The sequence below is a fragment of the Lynx rufus genome, unplaced genomic scaffold (genome assembly GCF_022079265.1).
Source record: "Lynx rufus isolate CCGP_SWC_20201006 ecotype Redwood Valley unplaced genomic scaffold, mLynRuf1.p SCAF_16, whole genome shotgun sequence".
NCBI lineage: Eukaryota > Metazoa > Chordata > Mammalia > Carnivora > Felidae > Lynx > Lynx rufus.
In genome coordinates, this window is record NW_025814830.1 from 57,790,556 (window position 1) to 57,804,335 (window position 13,780).

The 13,780-nt window shown below is 48.1% G+C and overlaps 1 protein-coding gene and 1 long non-coding RNA gene across 4 annotated transcripts in view; one reads left to right on the forward strand and one right to left on the reverse strand.

The window, feature by feature from the left end:
• Positions 1–3,585: 3,585 nt before the first annotated feature.
• Positions 3,586–4,953, reverse strand: LOC124510784 (tigger transposable element-derived protein 1-like). Its single transcript, XM_047077429.1, has one exon. It carries the CDS (start codon positions 4,951–4,953, stop codon positions 3,586–3,588), a length of 1,368 nt encoding a protein of 455 aa, XP_046933385.1.
• Positions 4,954–6,027: 1,074 nt separating this feature from the next.
• The window catches only part of LOC124511603 (uncharacterized), a 28,861-nt gene continuing 21,108 nt past the window's right edge, over positions 6,028–13,780 (forward strand). For 2 of the 3 annotated variants that reach the window (XR_006961949.1, XR_006961948.1), the window contains exons 1-4: positions 6,028–6,141; positions 12,546–12,662; positions 13,008–13,101; positions 13,530–13,677. This is a non-coding gene — a long non-coding RNA (uncharacterized LOC124511603). The remainder of the gene's footprint in view (positions 6,142–12,545; positions 12,663–13,007; positions 13,102–13,529; positions 13,678–13,780) is intronic. The other variant, XR_006961950.1, reaches the window with a different exon arrangement.

Here is a 13,780-nt window from a genome sequence, read left to right on the forward strand (position 1 = left end):
GCCAAACAAGGACGTTACAAGGCCACAGTGCACTTATCACTGGGAAATTAACATGGACACATCACAGAACCTACAACAAAACTTATTTAGATTTTGCCATTCAGCTGCTGTGTCTGTTTAGTCTTCTCTAATCTGGAAAGGTGCGTGATGGACCCCTTTAAGAAGCACAAGGTAACTGGGGCGCCTGGGTGGCTAAGCCGGTTAAGTGTCTGACCCTCAGTTTCCGCTCAGGTCATAATCTCACAGTTTTGTGGGTTCGAGCCCTGTGTTGAGTATGGAGCCTGCTTGGGATTCTCTCTCTCTGTCTCTCTCTGCCCCTCCCCCACTTGCGCTGTCTCAGTCTCTCTCAAAATAAATAAACTTAAAAAAAAAAAAAAAGCACGAGTTAGTAATTTTGAAGACTATCCTTCAATGCGGGTTTTTCTGATAGGATTCAGGCTTCTCACGTGGAGTGAGAATTCCCCAGAAGTGACGCTTTGATCTACTTGTCTCCTGTGTCCTTTTGACACGTTTCTGTCATTCTTTAGGAACCGCTTACTTTCTAGCGTAATAAGGTGTTCTTGGTTTTTCTTGCACTTTCCCACTCCTAGCCCTGAAACCAGCCATTTCCTCAAGGAGCCCCAATAGCTGTTAGTGGACAGTGGTAATTCAGTAAACAAGATGTGGTCGTCGGGTGTGCTCAGTCCTACTGGGCTGTCACTGCTTCTAGGTCCTTTTACCAGACAGGAAATAGTAGCCCTTCATCGACATCTAGTCCTCCATAAACATATTAAAAACATGAGTTCACACTGATACTCCCAATTTCAAGGTAATGCTACAAGATTCTTTCCCCCTTTTAATATTTGTGATTCCCTTCCTTGACAGAAACCTGGCTCTGTTATCTATAATTATTTATTTGCTCAATCCTAGAACACACAGAGAGTACCTTCAGCATTGCCAACCTATGCCTCTGTGAAAAAGAAGCCTAGAGTTTAATATTTTTTTTGAGTTCCTTTTTGTATTTAGTTGAGGGAATACAGTCAAAACACAGCATTCAAAATTCACTTGGGTGTTTCTCCCCTTTCACTGTGCATGTGTAATTCATGAGAAACATGGTTCCATTCGTGTACTCCATTTTATTTCCCTATTTTTATTTTTTTAAATTGGCTTCACACCTAGTGCAAAGCCCAACATGGGGCTTGAACTCACGACCTTGAGATCAAGAGTCAGAAGTTTAAGCAACGGAGAGCCACCCGGGGGCCTCTTATTTGCCTATTTTATTGTTGTGATATATTAACATGGTTCCTAAAGTCAGAACTTCACAAGAGGCCACGGTGCCTGGCTGGCTCAACAGAGACTTGCCTGTCTCTCTCTCTCAAAAATAAACATTAAAAAAAAAATTTTTTTTAAAGGCACTTTAAAAAATAAAAACCTTTATAAAAGGTTCGTCAAATATCTTCCTCCCCCGTTCTTTGCTTCTTTCCACCCCTTCCCATCAGGTAACCAATATCTTTGGTCTCTGGCTTCTCCTTTCTGGGTTTCTTTTTGCAAAAATGAGTATGATACATGTCTATTTTCTTATTTCGTTTACCCCTTTTTTTAAATAATTTTTTTAACATTTATTCATTTTTGAGAGGTGGAGACAGAGCATGAGTGGGGGAGGGGCAGAGAGAGGGAGACACAGCAGCTGAAGCAGCTGTCAGCACGAAACCCGACTCAAGGCTTGAACCCATGAACCGCGAGATCATGACCTGAGCTGAAGTTGGACGTTTAACCAACTGAGCCACCCAGGCGCGCCCCACCCCCCCACCTTTTTTTTTTTAAAGTTGGTTTTTTGAGAGAGAGAGAGCGTGTGAATGGTGGAGGAGCAGAGAGAGAGGGAGAGAGAAGAGAGAATCCCTAGCAGGCTCTGCACTGCAGCACAGAGCCTGATGTGGAGACTGAAGCCATGACCTGTGAGATCATGACCTGAGCCCTGAAGTCAAGAGCCCGATGCTCAACCCACTGAGCCACCCAGGAGCCCCTCCCCCTTCTTTCTTCCACAAAAATGATAGCATACTGTTTTTTTGCACGTTGCTTTTTTCAAATAATAGTATACCCTGGAAACCATTCTCTATCAGTCCAGAGTTCTTCCTCCTTTATTACTGTTATCATCATTTACATCTAGATTATATCCCATTGTATGTAATAACCATTTCATATTTGACCATTCTTCTATATACGAATATTCAGGCTGTCTCCTCACTTTTGCAGTAACAAACAAGGATGCAACAATCTGGGCACATGTATTTTCTTTTGTTGGAGGTGTATCTTCAGAGTATACTCCTGAAGGTGGGATTGTTAAATCAAAAGAAATGTATTTTTTATGAGTGTCTGATGTCCCTCCATATTTGTTGTAGCAATCTGCATTCCCATCAGCAATGTAGGAGGTCCCTGTTAGCCCAGAACATCACCAACAGAGGGTGTGGCCATACTTTTTGATTATCTGTCAATCTAATTAGTGAGACACAGTATCTGTGTAGCTTTAATTTGCATTTCTCTAATCATGAATGAGGTTGAACTTTTTTTGTTTCGAGACCTAATTTATTTATTCATGAATTATATCCTTTGTCCACTTTTCTATTGGATTTCTGGTATTTTTTCCTCCTCAATCCTAAGAGTTCTCCATATAGCAGGGATTAGCCCATTGCCTGTGAGATGTTGCAAATATTTTCTTCCAATTTATCAACTGCTTTTGACTTTGTAGTCTTTCTCCCATGGAAAAGCTCTTTTGTTACATTTTTATACAGTCAAATTAACTTTTCTTATTTCATCTGGGTCTTAAGTCATGGAAAATTTCCCAGCACCCAGGTCAAAGAGGCATTCATCTATGTGTTTTTGTAGTACTCGTATGGTTTCAATTTTTATTTTTGGATCCACCATCTGTTTATTTAGTCTTGTGTATGCTGTGAGGCAGGGATCTAATTTTATCTTTTTCCAAATGATTAACCAGTTGTCCCCCACCATTAAAAAAAAAAAATCGGGGCTTCCAAACTTATTCCACAGGTCTGACTACTGCACTGACTTACTCACTGAAGTTTTATAGTTTGCTTTAATGTCTTAGAAGAGCTAGTCTCCTCCTTGCAGTTTTCTCTCTCTTTTTTTAAAGTTATTCATTTTGAGAGAGAGCATGCACACAAGCAGGGGAGGGGCAGAGACAGACAGACAGAGGGAGAGAAAGAATCCCTAGCAGGCTCTGCGCTGTCAGTGTGGATCCCAACGTGGGGCTTGATCTCACAAACTGTGAGATCGTGACCTGAGCCAAAATCCAGAGTCAGATGCTTAATAGACTGAGTCACCCAGGCACCCTGCAGTTTTCTCCTTTTGAAGCAGCATTTTCCTGGGTATTCTTGCATGTGATTATTCTAAAGCACGTATTTAAGTAAAATTTTAATGACAAAATTTGGTACTCTCAGGTGTCAAAATAAAAATACCAGAAACAAGAGTTTCCAAAGATGTAAAGCATCTGGAAGTAGAGAGGCGTGGCTGGATCTCATCCGCTGAGGTCATCTTGTTGCTTCTGGCTTTATTTTGATTGACGTTTGGTCACACACACTGGAAAACGACCTAAGATAGTTGCTTTGAGCGCCGCTTTTTCTCATTGTACAATTCCCTGTAGCAGTTGATCGCATCATTGATTGCTCCCGAAACTTTCAGTTTCCAATCATCATTAGGGCCGTCACTTGTAAGGACCTGTAGGCCTGCCTCGAAATGTGAGAAGGCTGCTGAGAGTCTTCCTGTGGTTAGCTGACGCAGGGCAGGTGGGGCATCTTCACTCTCCTCTTCTGCAGGCTCCTGCTCTAGCTGCATCAGTTCCGTGTTCGAGAGATCCTCCTCGTGGGACCTCAGCAACTGGTCCACGTCGGCTTCTACAACCTCTTCGAAAGCCACATTCTTGGCAAGGGTCACAATGTTTTGTTGAAGTTGTGCAATGTTATCTGTTTGGGAAACGCTCTGGAACCGAACACACTCAGGCCAGATCTTCTTCCACACGCTGTTCATTGTTGCCGGTCTCAGCGCCTCCCAAGCTAGTGCAATGTTGTCTACAGCATCCATGATGCTGTAGTTTCTCCAGAACTCCCTGATCATGGCTGTATCCTCCCCATCTGTTGCTTCTAGGATGTGCTCAAAAGTTCTTCTCACGTAATGAGCTTTGAAGGCGGAGGCTATGCCTTGACCCATGGGCTGGATGGAGTCAGCTGTACTGTCATGAAGATATTCCACTCTTACATTATCAGACAGATCACTCAAATTTACTGGGTGGCATGGGGCATTGTCTAGGATGAGCAACGCTTTGTGGGTGAGATTATTCTGGGCACAGTATCTTTCAACGGCTGGGCAAAAAAAGTATGTGAACCATTCCTGAAAGATGCTCCTGGTCGCCCAGGCCTTTTTGTTTGAGCGCCAAATTACAGGCAAATTGGGCTTGGAGTATCCTTTCAGAGCCTTGGGGTTTTCCAAGTGGTACACCAATAGGGGCTTCAACTTAAAGTCCCCAGCTGCATTGCCACCAAGAAGCAGCATCAAGCGATCTCTGGATGATTTAAAGCCTGGCTCAGCTTTCTCTTCCACAGAAATAAACGTTCCTTCAGGCATTCTCTTCCAATAAAGCCCCGTCTCATCTACGTTAAAAACCTGCTGGGGGGTATACTCACCTTCTTCAATGATGCTTCTTAGCGCTTCTGGATATGTGTCCTTGTTTCCAGGAGCCGTGCTGTTTATCTTGAAGTGGGGCAAACAGTGGCGCTCCTTGAATCTCACAAACCACCCTTTACTTGCAGTAAACTTTTCTGTTTGAGAGCTTGCACCTCTTTCACGCTGTAGGTCATCAAACAAACTCTTAGCCTTCTCCTGAATAACTGTGACACTCAGGGGCACATTTCGCTGGCTCTGGTCTTCAAGCCACACGTGCAGCAGGCGCTCCATGGTCTCCATGACTGCACTTCGATGCCGAGTCAACCGGGAGGCTCTCAAAGGAGTAGCTATTTGCGAATTCGCTTTGATTTTTTCCTTATTATCTCGGATTGTAGCCACTGTAGAAACAGCAAGGCCCAAGGCCTTCGCAATTTGGCTGAGCTTTTCACCAACTTCAAATCGTCTCAACACTTCCAATTTTATGTCGAGGGTAATTGCTTTCCGTTCCCTTTTGGCACTTGGGATGGCCGATGCATTTAGGGACCTTTTCCCAGGCATTTTCCCTTCCAGAATGTAGTAAAATCACAGCGGTCTCAGGAGCAAGAAGGCCCGTGGCTATTCTCTCCTCCCTTGCAAAACGCGGGAGGGAAAATGGGGCCGCCAAGAAGCGCAGGCGGATGAGAAAAAGGTCACCAAAGGCCCGCCCGGCCCCCTTTGCCAGAAACAGGCTGGTTCACTCTCGATTGGAAGGCAGGCAGCGTAGGCCTCCGGTGTCAATCAGAGTGTCCGATCCCCAGACAGCACATCTGCAGGAACGTTAAAACCGGCGTGGGCTTCTGGGATCCAGAAAACAGAAAAAAAATCCGTGCAAGTTAATAACGCTGCATAGCACACACCGAGTCAGTGCCTCCGTTCTAGAGGGACATCGAAGCAGCAGGTAGCCGGGTAGCGGGCTCACGAGAGGCGCCGGTAGCAGCGGCCGGGGGTGGGGGTGGGGGACGGACCAGGGACTGGTGTTGTCTTTTTTGATCCGCTTCCTGTGGAGGACCCGGGAAATATGTGTCCTTGGAGATGCCCGACTTAAAATAAGTCTAAAGGCGCTGGGTATCCTCATAGCATCTAGCCCGAGTCGGTCGCTGGGATTTCTGCGCTCCGCTGTGTGGACAGGACCCGACAGCGCTCACGTTCAGATCTTTAAAAAGTCAGGTGGTAGGGTAGACAGCTGACGAGAGGTCCCAAGCCGGCGCCCAGTCCTTACCGCGCATGAGCGACGCCTCCAGCGCCCGCGGGGACGGCTCCGGGGGTGTGGCGCCTCTCTGGCTTTGTTGCTGTTCTGCGCGTGCGCGCGCCCCAGCGGCGCGAGGGCGGGGGCGGGGAGTGTCGCGCCCGCTCCGGGCGGCGGCCGAGCGGTCTGGGCCGTGCGGCGGTGGCCGAGGAGGCGGCGGGACGGTCAGGGCAGGCGTGAGAGCCCTCGGAACAGCCCGGCAGGTGAGCGGGGAGGTTCTGCCCGCAGGTGTCGGGAGGCGGGGGCGCGGGCTCCGCTCGACGCCTTGGTGACGCCGCCCGGTTGCGCCGGCTGTCGCGGGGTAGGGGCCCGGGGGAACGGACTAGAGGGGCCCGGCTGCGGCCACCACCACATCCCCAGCCGGCGGCTCTGTCCCCGCGGCTGAGGTGGCCGTCCCTTGCCCTCCGCGTCCCTGCCCTTCCCCTCGCGGCTTCTTGCCGCCTTCTGAATTTCCCGCCGCCTCCCGGGCCCTGCGCAGTGCTGGCTCCCTCCTCTGCCGCCTCAGTCCCCTCTCCAAAGAGCCCCCACGTGGAGCGATTTGCGTTCGAGTCACGAGTCCCTGCAAACCTACAGCATCTCCTCGGGCACCTCGCTTCGACTGCGAGCCCGTTTCCCCCTGGGCCTGGAGGTACTGCTTGCTGTAGCCCAGAGTTGCTCTCTGAGCCGGATGTGATACTGCACGTGAAGAGTTTTGCCGGCTGTTAGTGTTTCTCACGTGTGGAGCCCGGTTTCACCTCTCTCATAGCAGCTAGTACTGCTTCCAGCCTTCCGTGCTAAGGGCTTTACACGACCCCTCTCATTTGAGCCCTAAACCCTTCCTGCACGAAAGCGCTGCCATAACCCTGTTTATAGAAGAGAAAACGTAAAAGCAAAACTGGCCACTTGCATTTCAGGGCCATCTCGCTCCAGTGCCTTCACTTTTAGGTATTTCTGGGTTGTGTGCCTTTCTTCCAGTTAGATACTATGAAATGGGATTCTGTGTTTTTTTTTTTTTTTTAACTTTTTTTTAAATTCAGTTTTGAGAGACAGAGTGTGAGCAGGGGAGGGGCAGAGAGAGAGACGGAGACACAGAATCCGAAGCAGGCTCCAGGCTCCCAGCTGTCAGCATACAGCCTGGCTGGGGGCTCAAACCCAGGAACTGCAAGGTTATTACCTGAGCCGAAGTCGGAAGCTTAACCGACTGAGCCACCCAGGCGCCCCCCTGGGATTCCGTATTTTAAGGTTCTGTTTCTCTATTGGTTGATACATCCCAGGGTGCAGTGATCACATTGGCTTAATTTTTTCTCCTGCACAAATGTGAGGTTTCTGATTTTTGGTCCAAGAAAGGCATCTTGGTTTCCAGACAGCAGTGAAGGAGGAAGAAGGATTCCGTGGATTTATCTTCTGTCTTGTCTTCAGGAATGAGCTTTTCCCTCCCATCCCTATTCATTTTGGAGATGGTACAAGTGAGCTCCATTTCTGGAACTATCGATGAGAGCAGAGCCTTTCGCCTGGGACGTTTCAGCATTGCAGAGGGTGTTCTGGTTGTTAACACGTGGTGGAAGTCAGTAATTGACACAGCTGTGTCCTGGGTCACCGAACCTCCGTGGCCTCAGTGGTTTCAGTTACGAAGGAAGTTGGATGATCTTTGAGGGTTTCTTCCCCCCAGACTGAGTTGTTCATCTGTTGAGAGTCAAGAAGTGAACACAGGCGAGGGCTCTGTCCCTCGGCTGCTCTCCTTGGATTTGTAGGCTGGGGGGGGGGGGCTGCCAAAGCTGGAGAGGCGTCACAGTGTAGTCAAAAGTACCCTATCAGTTAACACTCATCAAGGGAGGCTTATGTTCTGGAGGCTTCCATGCAGTTATTTTCTCATTCAGTGATCTTGCTGCACCATCCCTGCTGTGCAAGGAGGAGAACGAGACAAGCAGGACAAGGGAAGTAGAAAAGGAAGAGAAGGGAATGGAGAGGCATAAATGCCGTATCAATGTGGGTGGGATAGTTGAGTGCTGAAGGAAGTGAGCTCCCAGCACATTGAGGAGCCACTGCCTGGCGGGCTTGTGTCTGCGTGAGTCTGAGACACCAGGGTAACCTGGCTGATGATCTGACGGGAAAAAAAGGACAGTGGCCCTTTGCCTGTTGAAGGGTCTTACTGTGCCCAGCCCCACGTCTTGGCATTGCGTATGCTCATCACAGCCAAACACCAGTAACAGACTGTGTCTCTGAGAACTGCCTCTGACCTAATGTGGTTCCCTAGCCCATGTCAGAAGATTAAGTCATGAACTGAAATAAAGGAATTGGGAGTTTTATCAAGTTTTGGAGGCCTGAAGCACAGTACTTAGCACTTCTAGGGCTGTAGGCCACCAGCCCTGCTCTGTTTGGCGTGGAGCTGCAGAAACCCTGGGAGGCTTGGTTTCCCCTCATACGCCTCCAGCTCCCAGTTGCCTTCAGGCACTCACTTACCTCTCTAAACTTTTCCACCTCTGCAGGGGGCGCGGTCACACCTACTTTTTTAGGGCGGATGGTGAGGATTGGAGGAGGTGACAGAGGAGCACCCACCCAGCAGGTGCACCACCTTCTGTGCTCCTTTGTCTAAATTTCCTGTTGCGGTAAAATGCCTTTGTGATGTCTTCATGGTCTCGTGATTCCTCCACATCAGGCTCTGGTCCTTTCGTGCGGGGTGAATCCCTGCAGCAGGCGGCTTCATTCACGGTGTGGAAGTTCTCGTGGCCTCATCACCCTTCCTGGTGCATCTCCTTGCTGAGCTTCCCCGTTTGGGTTTCTCCCTGGTTTTAATATCTTTCTTATAGCTTACCTTACTTGTGAGTCCACTTTGGCTTTTGATAGGGATGTTTGAATAATTTGGCTTATTAGCAAGTTAATAACCATTGGCAACGAATTTGCCGTGGGGAATGGCCTGCCTCATCATGAGGGACAGCATGGTTGAAATAACACGGGTGTTGTCACCTGTATATCTATTTTCATTATAATAGAATATTGGGGATGATCCAAATCTTTGCTTATGTTGGTTTTTTTTTTTTAATATAATCAATATTGGGTTCTTGACTGTACTTAGATTTTGTTGTCTTAATATGGTGGCTTTTCTTGAGCTTATTTTTGTTCTAATGGCTTTTGACATATAATAGTGAAAAATCTAAGTCGTCTTTGGTCTTGTCCTTAACTGGTGTTAAATACTGTTAGCTTATGGTGAAAACTGGCATTTTCTTCTTTGAGGACTGAAGAAAATACAGGATCTGGGAGAGCACTTGCTTTCTTTGGCCTGACAAAAATACTAATCCTTGGTTGATCAAAGATAAATTATAGTATCCTTTGCTTTTAAAATTTTTATGTGGCTTAATCTTAGAATCATGTTTGTTTTTGAGGCTGTAATAGTTTCAGTGGCCAAAATTGTCTCAGGCAAGAAATGGTTAGGGAATTGGTGGGGGTGGGAGTGGAGGCATTGACAGCAATAGCTGTGAAAATTCTTCATGTGTTTCTGCAGTGAATTTAGTTCCTGTTTATCCTGTTTGAATCCTATTTTAATGGGACATTTAAGCGGATAAGCAAAGGCGGCAAGCTAGCCCTTTAGCCCACATCCGGGTCCCTTCCCACCTGTAATGCCACCATGAGAAAATGGCCCATCACATGGCAGAAGGTGTTCATCTTCTCTCACTTTTCACTGCCTCCGGGGGACCTGCTTTCAGCAGCTGCCTCTTCGGGGAAGACTGACGTCATTTTCTTAGTGGCTGTGTTCAAAACCACCCAAAGGTACCCATCTTTCTTCTACCATCATTAGCATAACGTACGAGAACCAAGTGAGGCTTCCTCAGTGTCTCCCCTGTAGTGGGGGAACCAGGGGACAGGGTGTGTGTTGACTCAGGATGCCCTGTGCCTCCTGCCTTTCCTAGTTTCCATATTGAGCCTTACTTCAGTTTTCCCGTTTCTGGGTCACTGCAGCCTGTCTTTATGGTTTTGATAGGACAGTGAAAGAGAAACTCTCATAAGAAAGTTTCTAGGCGAATCTTTTGGGATGCATGAGAACAAACCTTTGTTTCTACATATCTAAGTGACTCAGGCTGAGCCTCATGTTTGGGAAGCACAACAGAGATGATGTGCAGACTACAGTTAGCTTGGAGCATATCTGCCTCTCACAGTGGACTGTAGGACTGTGCTCAGTGTCCCCTTGGACACCCTGTATGTGAGGCTTGTAGGTGCATGTTGATCGCATCAAGCAAGGAGTCAGGGCAGAAAACTGGTTTCTCTTGTACTCTCTTTCCTCGTCTTACAGGATGGTTGCTTATGTGAGTGTGGTCTGTGCTTTTAAAGTACCAGAACCTCATCATTTTGTCCCTAAGGGTTTGAGGAATTCTTTAGAAGAAAGAGACTTAGAAAAAGCAGCAACTCCAAGAAAAGATACAAGGGTCAATTTGACATTTTAATGGACCGAGCCACCCAGGTGTCCATCAATTTAATGTTTTTTTTTTCTTTCATTTTTTTTTTTTAACGTTTATTCATTTTTGAGATAGAGAGAGACAGAGCATGAACGGGGGAGGGTCAGAGAGAGGGAGACACAGAATCCGAAACAGGCTCCAGGCTCTGAGCGGTCAGCACAGAGCCCGACGCGGGGCTCGAACTCACGGACTGTGAGATCGTGACCTGAGCCGAAGTCTGATGCTTAACCGACTGAGCCACCCAGGCGCCCCTCAATTTAATGTTTTAAAACTGTGAGAGTTTTGCATTTTTAAGGGCTTCGCTACTTCCGGGGTTAGTCTCCTTGGGAGGTGACAAGCAGGCGGCCCGTGCACGTGTGGTATTGGCCTTCTCTCTCCTTTGCTTGTCGTGCCCATCGCTTCCAAGTCACCCCCTTCCTTATTCAGATCCGAAGCCTCACAGTTTGGTGATGTGGATTGGTGAAGTGGGTATTTATCAGGTGTGGTTCTCCTGTGGAACGTCTTCTGCTCAGTTACCTGCAAGTGAGGAATAGGAGGAGGCCCATAGAAGCATGTTGGGAGGTGTGTTTACATGCTTTACAAATATAGCAGTTGGTTTTGCAGCGTTGTCGTTTATGCACATTTTTACTCTGTCCCGTAATATGTTTGTCTGTTTCCGGGTCACCTAGGCCTTGGGCCTCCACGGCTTTGATTTGGGGTTATTGGAGTGGTGTGCATGTGACGGGGCAGGACTGTGGCTTTGTTTGTCCTGCGACTTTTTGGGCTTCTTGCTTAGGCCCTTCCATTTCCTGTTGCCTGGCTGTGGAGGATCATGGCCATGGATGGATCGCTGCCTTAGAAGCCTCTGTGAGACCACCTTTCCCTTACTCAGGGGAACGATTGTTTTCCTAAGTTTTGGGTTAGTTTCCCAGGTTCTTAGGAACACATGCATTCTTGTGTGGCACCTCTGCGACTTCATTTCTGGTCACAAATGTGTGGGCGGGTGGTGGTGGGGGGGTGGTTTCCCCACCATGCAGTTCTGGGACACCAGCTGGGTGTCCTACAGTTTAACCCACTTCTGACACCATGTACCTGGAGTTAGCACCAGATTCCACAGGCTCAGGGCTCCGTCCTGAAAGACTGCCTCCGCCTCCCACTCCCTGCCTTCAGATGCTGTTCCACTTCCAGATTGTCACCTGTGCTTCTGACTGACTGGCTGTAAATCAGGTTTCCATGACCCCCTCTCCTTGGGTTCATTTAATTTGCTAGAGCTGCCCACAAACTCGGGAAACCAATGTACTTACTAGATTACCAGTAGTTCATTACTGGATGAATGAGGATGTTAAAGGATATGAATGAACAGCTAGATGAAGAAATATGTAGGGCAAGGTCTGGTGGATTCCCTGGTGTAGGAGCTTTCTGTCCCCTTGGGGTTTAGCACAGAATGTGGGTACTTTCTTGTCTACCAATCTAAAAGCTCTCCAAACCCTGCCCTTTTGGGTTTATATGGAGGCTTTGTTGCATAGGCATGTGATTGATTGAATCATTGGCTGCTGTGATTAATTCGACTTCCAGCTCTTCTCCCCTCCCCCCTTCTCCCCCAGAGTCAGGGGTGGGGCTGAAAGTTCTAACCTTCTAATCACTTGGTTGCTTCTCCTAGGAACCTGCCTCCATCCTTAAGGGTTTTCCAAAAGTCACATCATTGACACAAACTCAAGTGTGGTTGAAAGAGGCTGGTTATGAATAACGAAAGACACCTTTACCACCTAGGAAATTCCAAGGGTTGTTAAAGCTCTGTACCAGGAGGACCAAATGTATACTTCTTATAAATCGAGTATCATACAGGTCAAACAAAGCTAAATGCCTGGCAGACACCGTGATAACAATTATTCGTTTTTGTTTCTCCCCCTTGTCTTTTTGTGTGTGCTAAAGCACCTCTTGGAAATTTTAACTGGAAATTGTGCTTGATGGAGTTACATGGGGAGGGGAGAGTGTTTCTTTGGGTGTGCCTAGCTTTCTAGGACCGTTCAAGCCTCCTGATCCTCAGAGTGTACTTGGAGGAACCCTAGGTGGGCATGTCCTGAATCAGAGCCATGTCTCCCGACACATACTTTGCACCCGACAGAGTGGTGGGACAGGGGTGCTTATGGGGCTGGATTTGTGTACTCTGAACTGCTTTGTATTTTACATGTGTGTTGCAGGAAGAGGCTTGCAAGGCTGGATTCAGTCATCTAGTTTGTGGGTCACAGTGTTCTCAGAAGGGGTATCGTGCCCAAAGTGCCAGCTGTTTAACAGTAATGCCCCCTGGATCGTGCCTGGTATGTATGTTCCATTCACTGGTGATTACCTGGAGATTTTAAGGAATTGTTTTAAATTTCCATCTTGTCTGGAAATGTCTGGGGTTGGTATGGTCTAGTAGTCTTTTCCACTCTAACCTGTGTCCTGAGTTGGGAAGGGCACAGCAGGCTTTTCTCCTACACTTCCGGACAAGATACTTATGTTTCAGCTCTGCCCAGCCTCTTCCTGTCCTGCTCCGTTTACCTCCAGAAGGCACCAGTGTTAGGAAGATTGTATGTTAGAAGGCATTTTTTTGTTCTCTGAAGCCTCTTTCTCTAGGAAGTTGTAATTATTGTTACCTGGTGTCAGATTCTGTTTTCTCTTAGGAACTGGTGAGCCAAAGGATGTTGGGGCTGGAACAGAGGAGGCAGGAGAAGAGGAAAGCAGGGTGACTTTGCCTGGTGGAGCCGGCTGCAGAAGGTGTGTGTGCATCCGAGGACTAGACCCCACGCGGCCCATCACGCACCCAGGGGGCCGGTCACGCTCATAGACCCCACGCGGCCCATCACGCACCCAGGGGCCCGGTCACGCTCATAGATCCCACGCGGCCCATCACGCACCCAGGGGGCCGGTCACGCTCATAGACCCCACGCGGCCCATCAGGTACCCAGGGGGCCGGTCACTGCTGTGCTTGGGCTTTGTGCAGTCGCTCTGCTTGTTCTTGGAGCAAGCTGATTCAAAGATTCTAAGAAACAAACTTAAAATTACGACAGCGTGGAGATTTCCATCTGAATTTTAAAAGACCCAGATAAGAGATAACCCCCGAAGTGTTGGCTCTTTGTGGGTTCTTCTGCCTCTCCCAGGTGCTTTGCTGAGCTGCTGTGTTTGCTTTGTTTACATGTGCCAAGCGGAGGCCTTTCCTCCCAAGGACCCCGGCTTTGGCTTCACCACGCACACAGCATGGTGGAGTGTGAGGAGGGAGCATTTGATGATGTGTCTCATAATATCTGATAAAAGAAGTCGCTGTTTCATGAAGGAAACCACCCTCGTTTAACCGTAAAATGTGTTCTCTTGTCCCACGGGGGGGAGGCGGGGGGGGGGGGGGTGGGCATTCCCCTGGGACAAGCAGGGTTTCTGCAGTCTTGCTGTTTCGGGGGCA